Consider the following 23,059-nt stretch of genomic DNA (forward strand, 5'->3'; position numbering starts at 1 on the left):
ATTGCCACTTCTCTGACTTCAAAAGGGCTTGGTCTGCCCACGAGGTTCAATTCCCAGCCTTTAAATCTTGCAGCCCTGAAGAAACCCAGTATTTCCTCTGAGGCATCCAGCCCAGAGCCTGAAACCTGCTTTACTGAGGTGAGGAAAGAGCTCCAGACCTCACCTGAACCTGCAGCATCGTTCCACTCTCTGCTCCCTGTGGCTCCTGCCAGCCAGAACAACCTGCCCAGCCCATGCTCACCTCACAGCTGACATGTCAAATATTGCTTGGTAACAGAGGCACAGAATGACTCAAACTATTCCATGAATGAAAATAACAGAGCATTTTATATTGCCTTGATGACTAATATTAACACAACAGTCTGCTTTGGGATTTTTCCATCCAGGCTGAGTTGGCTGTCTGCAAAGCCTTTGCTGAGTCACAGCTAGGGGAAAGCAAGCTGTGGTATGGCAGCTGCTGGGATGAATGCACAAGGCTGCTGGAAAGGAAAAAAAAAATTCCCCTTCACTTCCTTTTACTGACTGAAGGGCCAAAGGGAACCACATAGAACTGGCACAGGTCGTGGTATCATGACAAAGCAGTTTGGTTTCTCAAGAAGCCTCAAATCTCAATAGGGCTTAAAAAAACCAGATAAAAATCCCAAAAGTGGCAGCCTGCTTCAAGGCTGGTGCTTTGCCAGAAACTGCAGTCTCCTTGAGGGATTGCAACTGCAAGGCTGGGAGAGGGTCAAGCAAACAGTGGGACAATCCTAAAACAATTGGAAAATATGCATTCCCCAAGAAAAGCAAGGTTTCAGCCAGCTTAAAAACCCGAAATAGAAGGTGTTGAGGAGTGCAGTAAAGTCTGAAATTCATCTGTGGTTACTCTAAAGGAAAACCACAAAGTAAAGAACTAACCCAGTTAGGTTTAAAAACCCAAAATAGAAGGTGTTGAGGAGTGCAGTAAACAGCAAAGTCTGAAATTCATCTGTGGTTACTCTAAAGGAAAACCACAAAGTAAAGAACTAACCCAGTTAGGTTTGCCCTTTCCACCGCTGGCCTGGATTGCCTGGATGCCTGTGGTCTCCCAAGCCCAACCTTTCCAGATGCAGCAATCTGATTCCCACAGCGTCATCCCACAGCTCTGACCTCTGCAGCACAAAGCACAGCAGGGAACAACAGCTAAAAATCATCCTTGAGTTCAATGAGCTTTGTCAAGCAGGTAGTAGTAAGGGAAAACTTCCAGTTTGACAGAGAAAAAGATCACTTACATGAAGCTTCCATGAAAAATAAGACATGTTCTCTCTGCAATCCAATCATTCCACATGAGGACTTACTTTGCTTAGAAAAAGGTAATGAATTGTAGACAAGTTACAGTCAGCACAGGACAGTACAAAACACTGGTTTTAGTCCCAGTGGAAGGGCAGAAAATTACAAAAATATATCTTCTTTAATCCAAGATTGTTGTAGTTTAGAGCATGCCTGATTCTTCCTATTTCCCTGTGGTCTCACTTACTGAAGTTGATCTGATCAGAGCTCCTTGGGACAATGAGAGTGTCATCATGAAAACTTAGTGCAATTGTTGTTTAAAAAAGAAAATCAGTAGCAAGTCAAGAAAATTTCCTACATGAGTCGACCTCCCAACCCCTTCCCACCCAAACCCTACACCAAACATAGTGTGGCATTTCAGCATGGCTTACATTTTTACCATCTTAAGTCCTAAGTCACCTCTGTAAGGCCCAAAAATACTTCTTGATTTTTTTTAAACACATGATCCATTTAACAATGACTGAAGTTTAACAGTGACTGAAGTGTTGAATTAGGATTTTAGAAAATAAGTCCTTGGGGCAGCTCAGTTTAATCTTCCTTGTATTCTTCCTTCTGCAAAACTTATTTAGACCGTAAGGAGCTGCACCTTGTAATGCTTTGGTGACACTGCAGCCCTCCTAAAGCAAGGGAGCCCAGTTTGCAAAGAGGAACTCTGGTCATTCCAACGCAGGAGCTGGGACACCAGGGAGCCAAATGGTGCTGTGTTAGTCAGAAGATCCACAGTCTCTGTACAAACAGCACCTCGAGGAGGTGAGGTTGTAGTGCTGCAGAGATGAAAGCCTCCCCTTTCACAGTTTTGGGTTCAGCAGGTCCCTCGACAGCAGAATGATGTCTCGCAGGGCACCGGCGCTCCACGGAGCTGCTTTACCTGGAAAGCAGAAGAATTAGTACAGCTGGAGATTTGCAATTTAAATTACTCACAGGCAGAGATGAAAACCCATGTGTGAAGTGGAGAAAAAAAATCACAACAGCCACAAAGGAAAAGGCAGTATCATCCACTGGGATTGCCACTGATTCCAGCAGTTTGTGTATCTGGTGGCAGTGATGGGATGTTAGTGCATGCCAGAGAAGAGAGACCAAGGCAAGACAAAAGCAGAGTTAGATGAGGGAAAGGTCAGATGCTGGAAGATCCTGTGGCCAGTCACTGTGCAGAGCAGAGAAGGGAATGTGCACAGGGAGGCACATGAAACTGCATTCTGCACCTCACAGCTTTTACACACCAGTGCACCCCTTACCCACCAACACACATGGACCATCCTCCTTGCTATGGATGTGCCTCCTGACTTCCTAACTGCTTCAGGGTTCAAAAAAATCTTAACAGGAGCCTGTTACACTGCAGGAAGGAGGCAAGAGCCCTCCCACAGGACTGCAAGAGCAGCAGAACATGCGCTCTACAACAACTGTCACACTAGCATCAGGAAAGAACTGGCCTTCAAAACCCAGCAAAAATTGCTTTTTGACTATCTCTTTTTCTACCCTGCTGTGGGCCTATGGGAAATCCTTAACAGCAGCACCAAAGCTTTGGCAATTTGTTGTATTTATAGTGAGCTGCTGCCTGTGTTGGTGATTTGCACCCCCTTCAGATGAGGATAAATGATACCCCTCCATTTACACACAACTTGTCACTGCTGCCTGCTGGGGAAAAAAAAATAAGCTGCTATAAACGCCAGTACAATTCACCTGGCATCATCCAGAATTGCCTGCAGCTTTCACTGGAAAAAAAATCCATTAGAGCTGCTCCCTTGAGAGTGAACACCTCGCAGTAACAAACAGAACAATTCCACGCTCCATTCAGAGCTGCACACGCAGCCAGGATCTGGAAAGGATGTAGTCCTAGAGAAGGCACCAGTAGTGTAACCCATATTTTACAGAGACTCCCAAGACTTGGGTACATCAAAGGCTGAGCCCTGCAAGTGTGCTGAAGATGTTTCTCTACAGTTCAATGCTATCAGTGCCTGGAAAAGGGATGAATCCAGAATCCAGCCCTTACATCTGGTGTATCTTTCCTCTAAAACATCCTGCAAGCTCTCAAAAGCCCTTTAGACCCACAGTGGTTGAATAAATATTCCTGTCCTCTTCCCTCAGCCTGCCACTGCTCCTTACACATAAATCTTTCTCCTTTCAAGAGCACTTTGTAAGATGCATTCCTAAACCACTTCTGCGTTCTGCCGGTGCTGCTGCTGCCGTTAGAGGAAAAATGACAATCCACAGGGAAAACAAACTGAGGAATTTTACTCAGCCAACAGGAAGGACAGAGGCTTCAATCTGCCCCAAGAAAAACTTTCTATCTGTATTTATTTAGGAGCCTGACACCAGGACTGGCATTGAAATTCCAAGTTCTTCCCCCAGCTCAGGGCTGTCACATATGGCCCAGGACAGTTGTGAAATTCCCCCAGCTGCGCCCAGCAAGCGAAGCAAGAGCAGAACTCACTGCCTCCAACAGCTGCAAGTCAGCAGGGAGAGGAGTCACTGCTGATATCCCAGATTACTGAAGTGCTTTCAAAGCCTTTCATGTGCAAGGCGCCACGGAATTTATTCAGAACCTGTTTTCAGTTTCCTATTGAAGCTGACAAGAAATCCCCCAATGAGCCTCGCTAGAGTTAATAAGCTTAACAAGCTAACAATTTTATTTACCTTTTCAGAAACTAGTTCTTTTTGCATCTGTTTTAATCTCTTTTCTCTTATAGCACAAAATAAGCAGAATGCTGTGTGGTGGGGGATGGACACCAGTTTGTTGGGGATGTTTGCCTGTAACCTACTTTACTTCACTGCTCTCTACTCAAGTATCCCTGAGTGCCAAATGCCTGATGAATCGATGGCTTAGCTCCATCACAGAGATCACAGAACCCGTGAAATTCCCCCTGCCCTCCTGAAAGAAAGAGCTAAAGGAGCAAAGAGGAGAGGGAAATCTTCAAATCAAAATCTATTTGTAGGATGAGAAAAAGCACATATGGAGAGTGGGATCTAGCTTTCCACTAACTCATTTTTGAAGATGTGCAGCAAATCCCATCATAAAACCTGAAAAACCATCTGACATCTGGGAAATTATGACCAATATAGTTGATATTATCCAGGAATCAATGGGACAAGAATGCCTTTTGTCTTTCAGCACAGATTGAATCGGTGATCAAGAAACAAACACTCTTTCCATTTGCTTACTTTGTGTAGCTTTATAGTAATTTCAAAACAATTCCTGAAGTATTTGTCCAAATGCCTCCCTCTACAGCAGAGCAAATACATACAGAAACACACATATTAAAACAGTGGTTTCCATGAAACTTTTTAAGGAGTTATCAATGTCCAAGTGATCTGGCACTTTTACTCTGTGACAATCTTTGTTTCATACTTTCCATCTCTTTTCACACAGAAATTGTGCCTGAAGGATTAGAGGCCATTGACAGAGCTGCTTCCCTGCTACTGGAATGAGGTTGCAAAGAGGGGATCTGATCCAGCACACATTTGACAGAGGCAGCAGTGGGTGGTTTTTGCATCTAAAGAAAGGACTGTGTTTGGGTAAGATTTTGAAGTGGTCTCATTAGCCTGCTTTACTGGAGAAAGGTGGTTATTTCTTGTTGCTCCACTGCCCAAGGGAAGCCAGGGGGGGAACTACTGGGAGCCTAAAACTTTAAAGCATCCTGAAAAAAAAATACAAAAAAATAGCAACGACCTTCATCCAACAGCCCAATTTACACTGTCTGCTGTTCTTTGATGCTTCATGTAAGACTGGAAACAAATCTGCACAAGGACAGAGCATTAAAGGAAAGAAAATTAACTGCACGAGAAGCAATTGGAGAGGTAAATGTCGCTTCTCCCCTGTTGCTGCTCCACACCAACTGCCTTTTAATTAAAGAGCTGTTTGCATTACATGGGGAGAGAGCACAGAATCTCAATTACTCCCCCAAATACAGATGCAAGTGCCAGCACAGATCTTTCAGCAATGGGAGGGGATCTCAGATAAACCAGCTCAGAGCCTCCCACACCATAAATACCAGCTTGGGCAGGGGAGGACTGAGGCAGATACACCAGAGAAGACCTGTTAGAAGTTTGTCCTGACTCCCTGTGGGCAAGTCCGAGCTGCCCTTTTTGCAGCTCTATCCTTCTCTTCCTATCTGAACACAAGTACCTATGAAAAAACTCCTGTCTAGTTCAATGGGATTGTCAGTGGTCAAACTCAGCAACTCCAATTTGCAAAAGACTCTCTTTACTGGTGACAGGATTTGTTAACTGTTTGGGATATATTCTCCAAGCTGCACAAAGGAACCAGAGAGCTTGACACCTTCCACAGCAAATATATCCTCAAAGAAGCTTTCCCAAAATCAGCACTGCTAAAGCAAGGGGCTGGCTGTAAGATGATCTTCCCCTACAAAATCAGTAGCTCTGTTTGAGCTAAACAAAAGAATACCTGAAACAGCAAGGACTGCAGAAAACATGCAATTTAATAGCTGTTGCACTGTGGCAGAAAGGAGGAATTCCTATACCTGAAAAGAGGACTGGCTGGCCAAGAACGGGGACCCAGGATGAGCTGATACCTTCAGTGACAGTGGCAGAGTTCCTGTTCCAGGGAAGCAACATCAGATAACATAAACACAGCTCTTAAGAGACAAATGGTCTCCAGCAAGCTCTCTTTGTTCATCCACTATTTCACTTTTAAACATCTTGTCCTGAACCACTGCCACGACTGAGATTCTGTTCTCACTCTTTGGGGAAAAAACCCTCAGATCCCATTTCCAAAAGTTCACAGAGAAAGTATGGAGTTAAAAGGAAAAGGGTGGGACAAGGGGGCTGTTTAAACAGCCATGGCAACTCAGATCTCTGCACTCTGGGTTTAACAAAACTCGATCCTAAAGAACAACCTGCACAGGCTGAAATTATTAGAGCAAACAGGGCAGGTACAGGGAACGGCAAAAGTCAGGTATGGACTGATAGGAGTCTTCTAAATCAAGAACTAATTGTTTACACACAAAGGCTTGACTCACGCCCTTCATTGTTTCATGGCTCTCAGCTATTTCCTGATTTTTATAGAGAATAATGCAGTGATTTGGGAAACAACCACTGGAGCATATGGTGGTGTGTGGTTCAGATGTTGGCACACGTGTGCTCAGAGCAGATGTGGTGTTCCCCCTTTCCCAAAGTTAGGAGATGGGCACTGTGAGTAAAGTCTGTAAAATCTCCAGTTAGAAGTTGTCAAGATCTGCATTTTTATAATTAGGAGAGCTTATTTCAGCCAAAGTAGGACAGATTTTAGAGTAGGCCTTATTTGGATGAGAACACAACTTGAATAGTGTGGATGGCTCGATGCAAACAAAAATAAAAGATGCAGATACCCTGATGCCATAAATCAACAAGCAGCATCTTTATGTGCTGAGTTGTTGCCATAAATCTTCAGGCCCAGAATAGGCAGCAGAAGTCTGGGGTTGTCACACCACTTCCATCTCAAAAAGACAAACATATTTAAGGAAAGTTTGTTGCTAAGGGGCAACTGCTAACAGCATCAGTGAGGGCCCACAGTCCTCTCTGTCATAGACCAACTCAGGACCACTCTGGTCCAAATCTTGTGGAGATTCATTCTGATTTCCCTCCCAGGCTCACATCCTTGGAAAAAAGCCCTGGATCCACGACCCTTGATCCACAGTCCTCCATCCAGTGTGAGCACACAGGATCACTGCCAGCAGCTGCCCGAGAGGGGAAGTTCAGTCTGTCAAACCCTGTCAGCTCTTTGGGACACGTGTATCCCGTTGTGCTGCTCTGCAGGGGAAACAGGAGTGCAGACAGCCTGGGGTAGTGACAGGGCTATTGCAGGAGCAGGGGAGGACAGAGCTGTGTGTGCTGGGAATAGGCCAAGGTGTGTAAAGGAAAGGGATAATGGCTGGGGAAAGAGGGAGACTGCGACTGCCTCATCCCTGCCAAGTTAGGCCAGCAGAGAAATAAAAGAGCTGTTTTCACTAACAAGAGCTCAGTGAGCAAGTCTAACTGGACGGATGGCAGCAGTACCTGTATTTCACATCAAACACTGTTGAGTCTTCGTCCTCGTCGTCTTCTTCGTTCAGAGGAGCCATTTCTACCCGCTCAGCCGGGGTGGTGATGATGTCGTACTTCCTGGTCTTCTTAATCCTCTTGCCAGACCTGAAACACAGAGGTGGGAAAGACTGCCTTTATACACTCCTTGGAGAGGTTACATGCATTCCTTGGAGAGGCTGAAGCTGCTCCCACCAGCCCTGACTCTGTTGGATTCAGACTCCCTAACAGGAACCAGCAGAACCAGCCTCTATCCCCTCCTGCTGCCTTCCCAGGGCCACTCTTGGTGCCTGTGTGTGGAGCAGTTCCTCATCAGCTGCAATCCAGACCAATGTCAGTCTTTCCACTGCTGACAAACCAGAGATGCTCTGGCACCCAGGGCAGGCACACGGACGCCGCAGCCACCACGTGCTCCTGCTGCCACACTCAATAAGTGAGACATGGGCTTAATCAGCTGAAGCAGCCACTGGTTTAGTGAACATGTTCAGATGAGAAAGCACAGGTTAAGCCCTGCTGAGCCAAGGGAATGTTCTAGGCAGGATTAGGAGCAAGGAGGTGATGCTGTCTGGGTACAAAATTGCCTGCTCGCTTTCCTTGCAGACAGGCCAAGCTCAGGACTGGCACAGCAACAACCCTGAGTCTCACCTGAAGCAGTTTCAGGCTCCATCTGTGCAGGTGCTATGAAAAATAATCAACCATTGTGGAAAGCTAACTGTACCTACCACCTCTCCTCCCACAGATGCCAGCCTTACCTTCCTTTGTAAATGGAGATGCTCACACACCAGCACATCCCACAGTTTTGACAGATCTATTTTCTAACACTTTCAATTAATAAACACTTTGTGTATGGCTTTTCAACTTATTCTCTGCCTCTAGCTTGAATTGTGTGGGTCCATTTTTTTTTTACTTCACCTACTGTTTTCATTCATACTAGGAAGGTCACACTGCTCATGCATGAATGCATTTTTGTGATTATACATTCAAGAACGTGTTGATGTGTACTCGGCCAGCCTTCGGGGAGAAAAGTGGATGGTTTTGGTTAACAAAATGCAGAACTTTCCCCTACACCTTTTAGCAAACAAAACTGCTACCTGCCAAGCATGACAAGGGAGCTGGTGCAGGCACAAGCAAGCAGCCCAGCAGATTTTTTGTAATCACAGCTAGTGCTCTGAGCTCCAAGTGCACTCTCACCATCAAGAAGCCTTGCCCTGGCACATCATGCAAGGTGTGCTGGATCCAAAAACACAGCTTTTGCCTCAAGAAGTCTTTAAAACAGTTACAAAGCAACAGGAACTGGGGTATGAGCTCTGCAGAGACACTGGACTCCAGCCCTGAGTGTGCATCTCCACCACAGTGGTCCCTTCTAAGCTTAAAGTTAAGGAAACCTAAATCAGTGACCAGCTCTGATGTGGAAATCTCAGTACCTCTGCCAAGCACTGCTTTTGGGCAGTAGTCCAAGGCTGAACAAACAGGTCCCAGCCCTTAGGATGAAGCAGTTTGCATCTCTTCCCTCTTCTAAAGGCTGAGGTTGCATCAGGAGTGAGGAGAAAGTCACCTCCTGGTCTAATCTTTAGAGCTATCTGTGCTGCTGTGTCACGCAGAGCACGGGGTGGTTTGTTCTTTTAGTGCTGTTGTTGAAACAAGCAATTTTATATCCAGTACAGCCGGACTCTTAACCCAAACACTTGAAAATCCTTTTGAAACCACTTCTCAGTTACTCTGCTTGTCTGCTAAGAACTAGCAGCAAAGTGAAGGAGGTCTCCTCTTGCAAGTAAAACATTGTTTTTACATGAAATACTGACTCATGCTGGGAAGCCTAAACATAGACCAAGACTAACCCGTCAGAACTAACCAAGCACAGCCTTACTTACCACTTTGCACTCACATGCAGGCTACAGGGGGTTTCCATGGGTTCCATTTAAGATCCTACCCAAGTATCAGGCCCACTTTACTGAGACCCCTCCTCCCTCATTCCCTCCATTAGAAAATGTAACTTGTTCCACAGAGCTCATCTTAAAACTGTTAATAATGGAGTGGTTGAAGAAATTACTGCAGAACAGATATTTTTAGAAATGGGAAACTAGAATCCTTTTGCCTCCAGCCATTAATTAGTCTATTTGGGCTGCATTTTTAAGAGGATCTGGAGCAGAACTCACTTTACAGTGACCTATTAATCCCCACAACCTCACTTAATGATGGTACTCATCTAGGATAGGGAGGAAGCTCATTTTGCTGCTGGTTTTTGGCTAAGCTGCTACAACCAGTTGTTTGCCATTGATAAGGCAAAAAGGTCTCTCCCTCCCACCCCTTTCTCAATCCATTCCACCCCAGATTATCTAGCTAATTTGTCATTAATCTGCTTTCCAGCAGTCCGTTTTCTCATTTGCTCATTTGCACAACTCCCCCAGGCTCCGTAAATACCAGAAGAACTACCTGAGCTAACTCTGCAGGAAAGCCTTGGGAGTTTCCCTACATGCCTGTCAGGAAACTGTTTCACATTAAAACTCCTGAACTTCAGTGGGATCCCTGTAACCATCAGCAATGACAGCACAAAAAGGAAAAGCACTTTATTGAACAGGTGGGACCAGGCAGCAGAGTCAGCGGAGCAGCACAGGGCAGGAACTACAGAATACAAATGTTTCATGAACTCTGAGACCTCCTGGACAGGATCAGGACACATTAGACGTCGAGGGCAAAGAGAGCATCTCCTTTCCAGCCACATTCATTTTGTGGGGTCTTTTTAAAAGCAAACAAGCAGCATGCTGGAAGCTGTGGTCAGAGTATGCACAATGACAATGCACTCCCCAGGGTAGAAGTGGTTCTGAGTAGATTAGCACAGAAAACCATCTTCCACTTAAAAAAAGTCCTGTTGCTTCTGCTGATTCAGCCACCCCCTGTAATTCGGAAGGAATGCTACAGGTCTTGCCCAGAATTATGAGAAAATAAAACCCAGGCTAACTGGGAGCAGAATATGAACCTTTCACTGCAGACCCAGTGCTGAGGCACCACACACCACACCAGGGTCTGCCTGCTCCACCTCACACCCCTCTCCAGGCAGCAGGGAGGGACACACAGACAGCAGAACGCTGCCTTTGTGGCTGTACTTTGACCAGAGGCTATTTTGATCAAGCAGCAGTCATATGCAGCACTTCATCCTCCTTTCTGAGGCATCATGTGGTGGGGTAAGTGCTCGAATCAACTCACTGGTTCATTGTATTATTTACGCCTCTAATCTATTTTAGTCCACAACCCTGACATTCAAAGATGATTCTTTTCCTGACCCAGAGAGAGAGGTCTCTGTGTTTTTTACCTCCTGCTAAGAGATGTAGAGGGAGGGGAACATCCCCTGGAAAGTAAAAAAAAAGCAAACAAAAAAACCAACAAAAAACCCAAACAACTAAAAAAAAAGCCTTATCCCTTTTAAGTAGAGTGCTTACTGGAAGTCTGATTAAGCCAGTCTCTCCTAGAACTGCAGCAATGTTATATGCAGAATGGAATAAGAACCAGTTTACTTCCTGTTAATGGACTCCCTTAGCAGTTAAAAAAAAAAGGAACTAAAAACCTCAGGAAACTCCAGGCTTCCTACTAGCTGATGAATTAGAATGGCAATATTCTGTTCCTGATGATCTCTCTGGGTAGCTCTGCTCTCTGGATGGTGCTGTACACAACAAAGTTGAAGCACTAAGCCAAGTCCTCATGTGTTTTCTGGAGATGGGACATGCAGTGACAGGCCAAGGAGGAATGGTTTCCAATTAAAAGACATCAGGTTTGAATCAGATATTAGGAAGAAATTCTTTACTGTGAGGGTGGTGGTGAGGCAGCCAAGAAAATCTGTGGCTGCCCCATCCCTGGAAGTGTTCAAGACCAGGTTGGATGGGGCTCTGAGCAACCTGGGACAGTGGAAGGTGTCCCTGCCCATGCAGGGGCTTGAAATGAGGTGATCTTTGAGGTCCCTTCCAACGCCAGCTGTGATTCTGTGATTCCATGATCAGTGCTGCTGCCTGCCCATGGCTTTCAACATAGGTCACAGATGTAGGTTTTGAGGTTGGATATTTGGCTGATTTTGGGGTTTTTTTCTTCTCCACTTAACAGAATTTAATCAGAGCTTTTCTTTCCTGTTGCTGGCAGGAACATGCAGCCCTGTCTTTGCTGGAGTACTGTACCTGGTTATAACACAATTAATTTTAAATCAGTAAAACTCTCTGGGGTTAAGCCTTGGATGGCCTGGAGCAACTGTCCAGCTCATAGAACAAAGGGTCTTGTATCTTATGATCATATGCTTGAACCTCTCTCCTCAAACTCATTTATACCAGTTTTGCTAATACTGGAAAACTAAGCTTAAAGTGGCGTTTAAGGAATAAATCAAAACTGAACAAGAAGAAAATTAACAAAGCAAAGAGATGAAAAAGAAGCAGGTAGCTTTTGTCTAAATATCTAGACATACAGCAGCCTTCCCAGCCTGGATTCTGTTTGTTCAAGGGCAGGTCAAGACATGATGCAAACACTTACAGAACGGAGTTTTTTGCAACTAAACCTTTGGGTCGCTCTCAGCTGGAGCAAAAGCAATTTATCAGATTTCCCTAGAAGGCACACGATCCACCAGCACAGTCAGCCACATCTGAAAATCTGTGTTTCCTGTGAGCTGATCCCAAAAACTGCACTGCAATGGAATGAACTGAGCTGCACCAGGGGAGACAAACAGGGCAGAACATGGAGGTAAAAACAAAAAAATCCAAAACATAGATCAAAGAGTGAGTTTAGCCACACACAGTCTGTTGCAAGACTGTGTTTCTTGGTAATGCAAACTACCCAACTATTTGCTTGAGAGTAACATGGAATTTGGTTTGTTGTGGAAATGGTTTTGGGTTGGGAGCATGCAGAGCCCACGGGTGTAGGAAAGAAAGCAAACCCAGGACTGAGCTTGCAAAAAAGAATAAATAAATAAATACTATAGCAAATTAGACCTTGCCACATGCAGACAAATAGCAAAGTCTTGGCTGGCCTTCACAGACCCCAGCAGCCACAGAGAGAAAGGAAATTCAGACCACTTTGGGTGATACCACATTCTGAACCACACAACCATCAGATGAATTCAGAGTATAACATTTCCAAAAGGAATAAAGAGGAATCTGAGTGTAGTCTTAAGAACTGAGCTGAAAGCAGGAGAAATATATCTATTCCTACTCAAAAAAAGGAAAATAATCTCAATAGAAAAATATGTAAAAATGAGATGTATATAAAAAATAAAATGCATAAAATATTAATCCAATGCCTGTGACAAGTATCTGGCCAATCACTGGTTCATTTCATCTCTACAACTCATATAAAAGGATAATTTACTTCCAGCAACACAGAATAATTTCACAGTGAAAGTTTAATCAAAGATTGGATTTCAGGAAAATCTCTTTAATAGGAATCCATGACTCTTCAGAAAAAAAAATCGCAATGTTTTTTACTAAGTGTGAACAAAGCTTGTATTCTGATCGAGAAAAGCTTTACATTTATTGAGGGTAAATCCCTTATCTCTTCTGCAACAGAATCTCCACTGATCTGTGTTGTCAGCTACAAGTGTGACGCTGTACAAACATACCTGTTGGTATTCTTGTCTCGTTTGCAACTGGGATAACTGTTTACAAACAAGTGCTCTGTCAGATAAAGAAAAATACTCAGAAGCCAATAGCTGCAATTTCCACTTCCCCAGCAGGTTCTACCAAAGATACACACGACATCTCAGAGGGTGTTTAACATATCTTTAATGCTGCATTAACTCTGATCAGCTGTATAATGACGACTTCGGCATGGGAGAGTAAATCCATCTTTCCCAAGGTGACTTTAACTTGGACCTGCTTTTGCTGATAATGGTATAGGGAAGGCCTTTAAGGGTTATCAGTTTGCTTTCTTTGGTTACCAATATTCAGCCATGTCTCCTTGACACAAGATATTGCTTTATACTCAGAAGAAACTGTGGCAAGGAAAATAAAGTCTCCAAGATCACACAGAACTAGGAGGAGAAACTTAGTGCAGAATGAAAATCCTTAGTTATAGACTTCCTAATTCTAGTTCATATAATCTGTACCAATTCTGCTGTTTGTATGTGACAACTCTGTAGAGCTGCAGACATACTGATTTAAAAAAAAAACCAAACACCTCTTCAACATTTTATTGGGCTCTCCCAAACCACATCACTTTATGAGCACATTTATTTGCATTGCCTTTGCCAGCTGCTGCTCACACTTAAGCAGAATACAGTTAAATGTCAATTTCTCCAGAAAGTATCAGCCCTGATCATTTCGGTTTACAGACCACACTTTGGAATACTACCATCGTGAGCGCTGCCCTTCCTACACGGAATTAGCTCAAAGTAGGAGAAGCAGAGCGTTCAGCCGTGCACAAAGGAGCTGCCTGAAGACAGAACAAGGAAGAATTTGCCAACTCCACCTGTTTAACTGCTCCTGTCACCGGAGCCACGGCTGGCCTCCTGCCGCCGCCCAGCGCCAGCTGCTCCCGTCCCTTTCCGGGGGCCCCTGCCCAGCAGCCGGACACGGAGCTGGGACACTTCGCCATCCGGGCCTCATCTGGGCTGCGAGACCTCCGGCTTTGTGTGCTCCCACGGCGAGGCGCCCCACGGCTCCCTGGCACCCACTCCAGTGGCCCATCAGCAGCAGCCCCGCGTATTCCCAGATGTCACACGGAATCTCGCTCGCTTCGCTCCGTGCCCACCCCAGCCCCACACAGCGGGTGTACCCCCGCTGGAAAACCCTCACTTGGAGTCCAGCTCCTGCCCCGATTCCCTGCAGGAGCGGAGGAAGGAGCGGGCTTGCCAGGCCGGCAGCCCCGCTCGCTCCCCAGGGGCCAGCCGCACACGCCGCGCTTGAAGCCGGGCTTTGAACGCATCACTAGCAGGTTATATAATACATCATTATCTGTAAAATACATATAATACTTATAAATAAAACAGGAGGGCCTTCCCCCCTCCGGCCCCTCGGCGGGTGCCCCGATCGCGGGTCGCGGCTGCCGCGGGCGGTGCGCACCTGAAGACGCGGAGCAGGAGGCAGGCGATGAGCGCGGCCGTGAGCGCGCAGGCCCCGATGACGGCGGCTTTGAGCGCGGAGAGGTCGCGGAGCATCGCGGGCACGGGGCTCAGCCGGGCCCCGCTGTGGTTGCCGGGGCCCGGCGCGGCGGGCGGGCGGCTGCCGTTGCGTGCCCGCCCGCGGGTGTGAGGGGGGGATCCCGCGCACCCTCCGCGGGGCGCCGCGGGTAAACGAGTAAAAAAACAATAAGTTCTAGAAGGAAAAAAAAGACACGAAACGCTCGAAACTCAGCTCAAAATCCGCGCTCCCCGCCCCTCCAGAGGCGCCGCCTCCCGCCGCCGCCGCCGGGGCCCCGCGGCCGGGCACGGCCGGGCACGGCCCGCCACAACCGGGACACAGCCAGTCAGGCACAGCCGGGCACAGCCAGGGCACAGCCGGGCACAGCCGGGGCACAGCCAGGGCACAGCCAGCCGGGCACAGCCGGGGCATCGCGGCCGGGCACAGCCAGGGCACAGCTCGGGCCGGGGCCTCCACAGCCTCCGCTCCCGGAGCCTCCCGCGGCCTCGCCGCTGCCTCAGGCCCCGCTGCTGCCGGGCCCGGCGCTGCTCCCTCCCTCAGCACGAACAGTTATTATTAGAGTTCTTATTAGATGGTGGGGAAGGGTCTGGAGGAGCCATACGAGGGCACTTGGTTGTTCAGCCTGGAGCAGGGGAGAGTGAGGGCAGAGCTCACTCTGGGCTGCAGCTTCGCCAGGAGAGGCAGCTCCGATCTCTGCTGTGTGTGACCAGCGACAGGACCCGAGGGAACCTGGAGCTGGGTCCAGGAGGCTTAGGATGGATACTGGGAAAAGGTTCTTCACGCAGAGGGTGGTGGAACAAGGTTCTCCAGGCAGTGATCACAGCACCGAGCTGACAGAGCTCAAGCAGCATTGGGACAGGAGTCTCAGGCACAGGGTGGAACAGTTGGCATCCCCTGTGGAGAACCAAGAGTTGGACTTCGATGATCATAGTGGGTCCCCTCCACAAAGTTCTCTGTTTCTGTGATTCTGTGGCCACTTCTAATTACAACACACAACATCAGCCCAGCTGCAAAACAACCACAGGGTTCATGCTGCCATCAAACAGGGCACAGACCTCCCGAGCTGCTGGGTCAGCATGGCCCAGCTGCTACATCAACAATTCCTACATAAGATTTATGTCTTTTTGCCTCTTCGCTGATCACCAGGGCTCTGCTTACAGGGTAATGTATTTACAGATCTTTCACATCGTTACAAATGTAAGATGTGAGAAAATCTCAGCCATGGTTCTGCAAACCATCCTGGGGCACTGAGCGTGTGAGTGGTACCATCAGCCAAGCCAGACAGGGAGCATAAATCATAGAAGTATAGGAATCATAGAGTTACCTGGGCTAGAAGGGAATCACAAGGATCACCCAACTCCTGGCCCTGCAGAGGACAGCCCCCAAAATCCCACCCGGTGCCTGGGAGCATTGTCCAAATGCTGCTGGTATTCTGTCACGCTCAGTGCTGTGACCACTGCCCTGTTCCAGTGACCAACCACCCTTCTCTAGATCCTCCACCATCTTCATAACCCTCCTTTGAACACTCTCTAATGGCTTTATATCCTTCTTATATCCTTCTTTATATCCTTCTTATGCTGTAATGCCCAAAACTGCACACAGTGTTCAAGGCGAGGAGTAAATGAGGGAGCAAAGTGCCTGTGCCACAATACTGCCAAAAAAACAACTTTTGCTTTCAGTGTTCAGTATTCGCAAGAGCTTCATCGCTGCTAAATAATTGTATGTGGGGAAAAGGGCATATTGGCACTGAAATGATGTGAAACAAAGGGGAAAGATGAAAGAGCTGATTTCTGTCCTATTAAGCTCTGCACTTCACGGCTGGCAGGGCAGGGTACGATCGATATTGTATGTGTGACTAAGCCTTGCAGGAGATGGCAGAGGTGTATTCCTGCAGGCAGTGTCCCTCCAGAGAGGTGGCAGTGGAATAATGCCTGGTTCAATGGCCTCCCTGGCCAATTGGGATCCTCTATCAAATGCCACCCACTCGGTAATAAAAGCATCCTGTGTGTTTTGCAGGAAATTCTTTGGATGAGGAAATTTTGACATGGACACTGTGCAGAAGGCCCCCTAGACTGTCTGAATTGGGCATTGTTCCGAGTTTATTTCATTGCTGACTTTTGTGCAGTTTCCCAGTTTCCAACACGGAGCCTTGGTTTATTTCTGTTCAGAAAAAAATAAAATAAATAAATCAGTAAAAATTCCATCTGGGCTGGAGGTCAGATTGGTGGTGCAGGCTATTTCCCAAACACTGGTGTGAGCGCTGCTCACATGAGTTATCATTTGTAAACACTGACCCTGTTGCTGGCCCTGCCTGTTCTGAGATGTTTGCCAGCTGCTGCCCGGCCTCTGGCAGATCCCTCTGGCATTCATCCTGGCAGAGCAGTGCTTCTCCACAGGATGAGGAAAGATGTGTAAAGGACTTCCAAAACAAGAACCACCTCCCACAGTTTGAGTGAATATATCGGAGGTGAAGAGCCATTAACACAACAGTTTTGGAGAGTGTAATTTGTTTCAAGTGGCTTCAGGATTTCTTGTTTTGGTTTGGCTTTTTTGTAGGGTTTGTTTGTTTCTTTTTCTCCTCAGATCTTTACTGATATTTCCCATGTCATTTGCCTAATTTGGGAATCATTCCTGGGGCCTGGTCTGGAATGTGGGATTTCGCAACTCTGTTCTTCAATGACATCATGTGGTTTGTTCTGAACACAGCAGTAATAAATGAGAGCAAGGGGACTTCACCAGCCCTTCTATAATAAACATTTTATCTGAACAGTCATCTTTTGGGGATCTGAACTAGTTTGAGGGGTTTAGATTTTACCTAGTAAGTCATGTTTTCCATGTATGTAGGACAAAGAGTCCCACGTGGATAGCGAGGAAGGATCTTGGTTTCATCTCCCCCTTAGCAGTGGTGGCTGTGAAAGCCAGCGCTCCCAAGAGCTTTGGTAGAAGAACACAACTTTGAGAAATCGAGAGGAAGTTCAGACAGTAAAAAAATGCAGAAAGCATTTGGTTTCCCCTCCGATGAAGCTTGTGTTTCATTTCTGACACAAACACACTCTGGAGGAGAAGGCTCTGCGGGTTGCAGGGGCGGGAGTTGGTGTGGCTTTTCTCCCTGCTGAGTTTTCTTCCCATTTACACCTGTTCGGTGTCATTACAAGTTGGAGCTCTCAGTAGCAATTGCCCTTTCTGTAGAAGAGTCTGTGCTGGCTAAATAGAAGTGTTTCTGTATGCAATTGCTTCTGGGAATGGCAGATTTCTGTATTTATGGATGCCTGATAGAGGAGCAGCCCTGTTTGTGGGGAAGGCTCTTCATGCACTGCTTAGCAATGCATATGAAGCTCGGGCTGCCCCTTTCTTTGTGCTCTCAGATGGCCTCCAGGCAGCACCCAGATGTATTTTTAGCTCTCAGAATAGGGGGAAATTTGCAAGAAATTGTGCAGAGAAGAAATAAGCAAAGAAGTGGAAGCTGGCTCAGTCGTCAGATTTAGGCAGGCTGGATTTGCAGGAAGAAATAAGTGTTGCTGTGAGAGAAATGAAATGTGTACAAAATGAGGCAAACTACATTCCCAAGGATTTGCTGCAGAAGTAATACACCTTCTGGAAAAGACCAGGGTCCAGTAAGGAAGGAAATAAAATGGAGCTGGTAAGATATCTGTGCTCCATGAGCCCACCTCTGACATCTCAAAACCAAAAAGCCAGGCTAGTAGCAAAGATATAAATTCAAGGAGCAACCACCTCTCCATCAGAGGGTGTTTAGCTTGGATGTCAGACAAGAGAGCACAGGGTAATTGCAAGATTTAATCATTCTTCCAGTGACTATTTCTAGATAACCTCAACCAGTAGTGCAGTAAAACTGCAATGCCTCATCTATCACGAGTGGTCCAAGGGCTGCAAATGTGTCCTATTGCTAAGTGAAGACCAGTGGTGTAGAGCAAGCAGGAGCTTCAGATATACTTGGACAAGTCTTTGCACATTTCTAGTTAGCACATTACATTAGCCTGTTATTTCTATAACCCTCTAAAACATTTATGGCTTTTTGCAGACATTAAAAGCCAGTGTAACTGCTGCAAAAGGCTTGTAATTTAAGTCTGTGATAAGCAGCAGATTCCTTTTAAATGAGGTTGCTGCAGTCATTAAGCTGGGGTGCAGAGATTATCTTTTGAGCAGGTTCTACAATATTGCTAATACACACAATGTTGCAGTGCAGCAGTTAATCTAAAGAAAACAGGGAAAGGAAGGACAGCAGTAAACCACAAATCTTTGTTTAGTTTGGATAACAATAATCAAAGAACACAAAAGCCGATTATGACTTTGCCTCCCACTGCTTCAGTGCCTATTCATGCTGTCTGTCCTGGCTGGCCTGCTGAAGTGCAACCTGAAGGAAACTGACAAATAATTCAAGCCTTTTTTTTCCCCTTTTTTTTTTTCTTAAGATAACTTGCAAATGATGTCCTTAGACCAGTTTTCTTCATTTCAGCTGCATTAAATAAACTTGTCAGGGTGGTAGTGTCTAATCTTGTAGCCTCAGATGGTTTTAGAGGTTCATTGATGTTAAAGTGATTGCCAAGTAGCAGGACTCCATCCAGAATTGCAAGTGACTGGGATGTGGAATAAACAGAATTGGATTTAACCTCTACACTGTCTCCCACTGCAGCTGAACCATCGTCAGCCATGGAACTTATTTTGTCATTGCAGGAAAATCAGTCAGACCAGCTCAAAGGGGAAATATCTGTGCTGTGACAGTGCTTCTCATCCATCAGAACCTACTTACCCACATCCCAGAAGTCTGCACTGGCAGAAGAAGCAGGGAATCCTCCTGAGTCCCTGCAGGACGCTGCTCTAACCATGGAGCTCATTGCTGCTGTGAGAGCAGCTCGGGATGTCTGTGCAGCCCTCACCAGCAGACATCCCTCTGAAGCGTGGTCTCCAGAAGGGCTGGAGGGCACAGAGGTGCCCTGTACTCCTGTGTCCATCCCACGAGGAGCACTTCACCCTGGCAGTGCCTCTGCAGTGATCACTCTCCCTGTCCCACACCGGGCTGAGCGTGGTCTCCAGAAAGGCTGGAGGGCACAGAGGTGCCCTGTCACTCCTGTGTCCATCCCACGAGGAGCACCTCACCCTGGCAGTGCCTCTGCAGTGATCACTCTCCCTGTCCCACACCGGGCTGTGATTTGGAGCTGCTGCTCCTGGGTGCTCTTGTGTAAATCATGAACCACCCCAAAGGGCTACAGAAGAGGGACTTGTTGGGAGTCACACCTGGCCAAACATCTCTCTGCAGGTCCCAGGAATGCCAACACCCAGCAGAGCAGGGAGCAGGGGTGAGGCACACTGGCCCTCCAACACAACCCCCTTTCAGCAGCCTGTAATCCTGGTTTAACTGAGCACTGCCTGTAACTGTCATCCCAGCACCAGCCTTCTCCCTGGAATGACAGTGATCTTGACTTGCCTGGAATAATTCTCTGTGTGAAGCAGCTCCCCTGGAAGCTGTGAGATTAAATCCTTGTGGCATCTTGTTACAGAGATCAGCTCCTAGAGGATTATGGATGTGCAAGTGGCACCCGCTCTCCGGGGAAAGTAGGGAAACATCTGTTAACATCTGCAGCCAGGCTTCCAAATCCCCGGTGGGAACCAGACCTGAGACTGTCCTGTGGCAAGATGGATATCAGGAGGAAGGTGTGCTGACCAAAAGGTGTGCTGACAGCAGGAAATCTGGGAGCTCTCACTGCAGTTTGTTGCTTTCTAAAAGGGCTGAACCCTGTGGTTTGTTAGTGGGGGTTTTGTTTAGCTGTTTCTGTTATGATTTCCAGAGAAGTATTTTTCTGGTTTTACTTTAGCATCATGAAGCCTTTATCTTTGTGTGGCTGGAGGGTCTCTCTGGATGAGTGAAGAAATAGTAGGATTATGACCTTGCTAGAGCCAAAAATAAAAGATAAGCAATCAGGAAATGAAGGATTAATTCTTGAATTGCCAAAAATTCATTGTTGCTTGTTATAATCTGTTTAATTAAAATATCAGAAAGACACCTGGGATAGGAGTAGAGCTGCTCAGAAGATTCAGGTATCTCATCACTGTGAAAAAACCTCACACCTACTTTCCACTCCCTTTAAAAAGAAAAGCAGAAAGGGAAAATGTCTTGACAGTTCTTCAGCAGCAAACCTGTTTTTTTCAACTAAATTTTAACACAAGAGGAGTGGGTGTAAAATATATTTGTTTCCCTTCAAACCAACTAAATAAATGTCGCTTCCTACCACACAAATTGTCACTTAAAGCAGCCTTTGTGAGCTGCAATTTCTACCCATCCCTTGTTTTTGCTTCCTGAAAAACCATTTAAAATATTTTCAGCATCACCCCAAATACAGCTGATGATTTTTGGAAGCAGCACTACAAATGATGTTGGCTGTGGAGAATTTGCCTGGCACTAAACATCTGCTGTCAGTGCTGTTATCAGCTGAGTGCCACAAACCCTTCCTCACCTGTGGGATGCTAACAGGCTTACTGCAGTTCAGATGAAAGATGTCTAGTCCATAAGCCTATCCTGTTTCTCCCAATTTTCTTCCCCCAACCCAAACACCTGTGAAAGAATGTGGTGTTTATGAAGTTGGAGTCTGATAGCACTGTTTGGAGCCAAACATAACATACAATCCTCCCTTAAGGATGCAGTGGGGTTCTAGCTAGGAAGATTTGCTAATTTAGTCCCTACTCCCACTCCTGTCCCTGCCAAATCTGCCATGCCTCTAAATCCTGAGCACCACAAACCCTGTGAGCCCTTCTCCTGAGCCAGATGTACTTACTGTCTTCCAGTGTACCATAAACTTCATTTCAAATCAAACCCCTGAAAACTTCAGTCCAAAATTCAAATCCTTACTGGTAGAGTGAACCTTGCTAGAGCATGAAGCCTCATCCAGTGCAGGGAACAGCATACCCATTCTCTAGGAGAAGAGCTGATAGAAAAATCAACTCATTTGAATTCAGCTCAGAAAAATTTTCCACTTTATGTCATGCTTCCTGCCAGCAGAATGCAAAGCCTTTTTAATCAGACTAAACATTCTCCAAATCCCTGGGCAGTGAGTAATAATGTCTACTTCTATAGTATACTTCAAAGCCTCTCTTCAAAGCCTTCACTACCTGCAGAACACCAAAATGACCTTTATTTCACAGAGAGATAAAGGCACACTGGGCAGCAGTGCCAGCCAGGGACAATGGAGTGATGGCACAGGATGCTCTGCACATGGATGGGTACCAGCTTTAGTCAGAGGCAAGGTGGGACAGGCCTGTAGGTCACAGAACAGTGAAATCATGCAGTCAGCCCTTCCACAGGCAAGATGGCTCCAGCTAATGCTAGACAGGGTGGTGTGAACAATCATCATTCCTCTGCTCCCACCTACTCCAAATGCTTTAGCACTGGGTGCTCTGGAGCCATCTAAAATAATCTGGCATTGGATTCTCTTGTCTCAGCACCCTGGCTGCACTGCTGTGTCCTGCCTCTCCTCCAGAATGTCCTTCCCTGGCTGCTGCAGTGTCCTGAAGGGAAGGATGCCACAGCATGGCAGGGACACTTGCACGAAGAGCTGCTCCAACTGGATAAATTTGCCCAGTTTCCCCAGGGCTTACAGATCAATGATTCACTTGCAGTTCAGAGTGTCCCCAGGAGTCCTCTCCCTGTCCTGGCCCCCTGCTCTTCCAAGCAAGAGGTGCTGGGAGATGCTTTAAGGGAACTCAAGACTGCCTGCACACCACGGCAGGTTCCAAGGCCTAAACCTTGTTTGGAATCTCTAGAATGCTTCCTTAAATCCAACTCCAAACATCTAAACCAAAGGAAACACAGTAGACTTTTTCACTTGTAAATTTTCATCTGCCAGCAGAGGAGCCGAGTGTAGATTTCAGGGAAATAAGAGAGAGTTAGTTACGCTCCCCTGAATAATCCACTCTTGTCAACAGAGGTGGCTAATAGAGGCTCTGCCTGGGCATTTGGATGGAAATTAATGCATGGAGGAGACAAAGCTGTGTGCAGTTTGCAGACATGACACCAGCTCGGTGAATGGAAATGATACTTCAAATTTTATTAGAGAAGATTCTTGGTAGACATGTTTATTAAATGACCTGCCTGCCAGAAATGCTAAAGGATTCTCTGTTTTCATTCTGGCTCGCTGTATCACATCTCCAGGGCTTCACATGGAGCATCTCCCCACACATTGCACTTTTTAGGCTTTTCACCCCATGGCATGATCCTAATTAGCATCACCTTTAAAGCTTATAGGCATCTGCAGAGATGAAATTTTCAATCTGCCCAGGTCTCAGATTCTCTGCACTGGGATATTTTTGCCCCAAGTGTCTAGTCTATCCAGCTTCCTTTGCATTATCTTTCAGCTTACTCTGGTGTTTTTGATCCCTTCCAACTACATGTCACTGTGTGAATGCCTGTCATCCTTTTGTTTAATCCTTCCTTAGAGTCATCAATAAAAATGTCAGTAAAGACCAAGGACCTGATCTCTATGAAGCTCTAATAAACATAATTCTGTTTATTATACAGAATACAGAATCACTCTCTGTTTAGTATTCTTCTTTGCAGCCACTCAGCTGTGATTTGGTCCATGGATTATTGTATTCAGATCATCCAAAGAGCTACGTTT

The 23,059-nt window shown here is 46.3% G+C and overlaps 1 protein-coding gene across 1 annotated transcript; it reads right to left on the reverse strand.

Moving 5' to 3' along the window:
* Positions 1-1,499: 1,499 nt before the first annotated feature.
* On the reverse strand, positions 1,500-14,533 carry FAM174B (family with sequence similarity 174 member B). Its single transcript, XM_039723170.1, has 3 exons — positions 14,355-14,533; positions 7,300-7,431; positions 1,500-2,176 (listed from the first exon to the last, which is right to left on the reverse strand). Exons 1-3 carry the CDS (start codon positions 14,447-14,449, stop codon positions 2,173-2,175), a joined length of 231 nt encoding a protein of 76 aa, XP_039579104.1. The 5' UTR covers positions 14,450-14,533; the 3' UTR covers positions 1,500-2,172.
* Between the last annotated feature and the right edge of the window lie 8,526 nt (positions 14,534-23,059).

Source organism: Passer montanus, unplaced genomic scaffold (genome assembly GCF_014805655.1).
Source record: "Passer montanus isolate IOZ18808 unplaced genomic scaffold, ASM1480565v1 scaffold5, whole genome shotgun sequence".
NCBI classification, from domain to species: domain Eukaryota; kingdom Metazoa; phylum Chordata; class Aves; order Passeriformes; family Passeridae; genus Passer; species Passer montanus.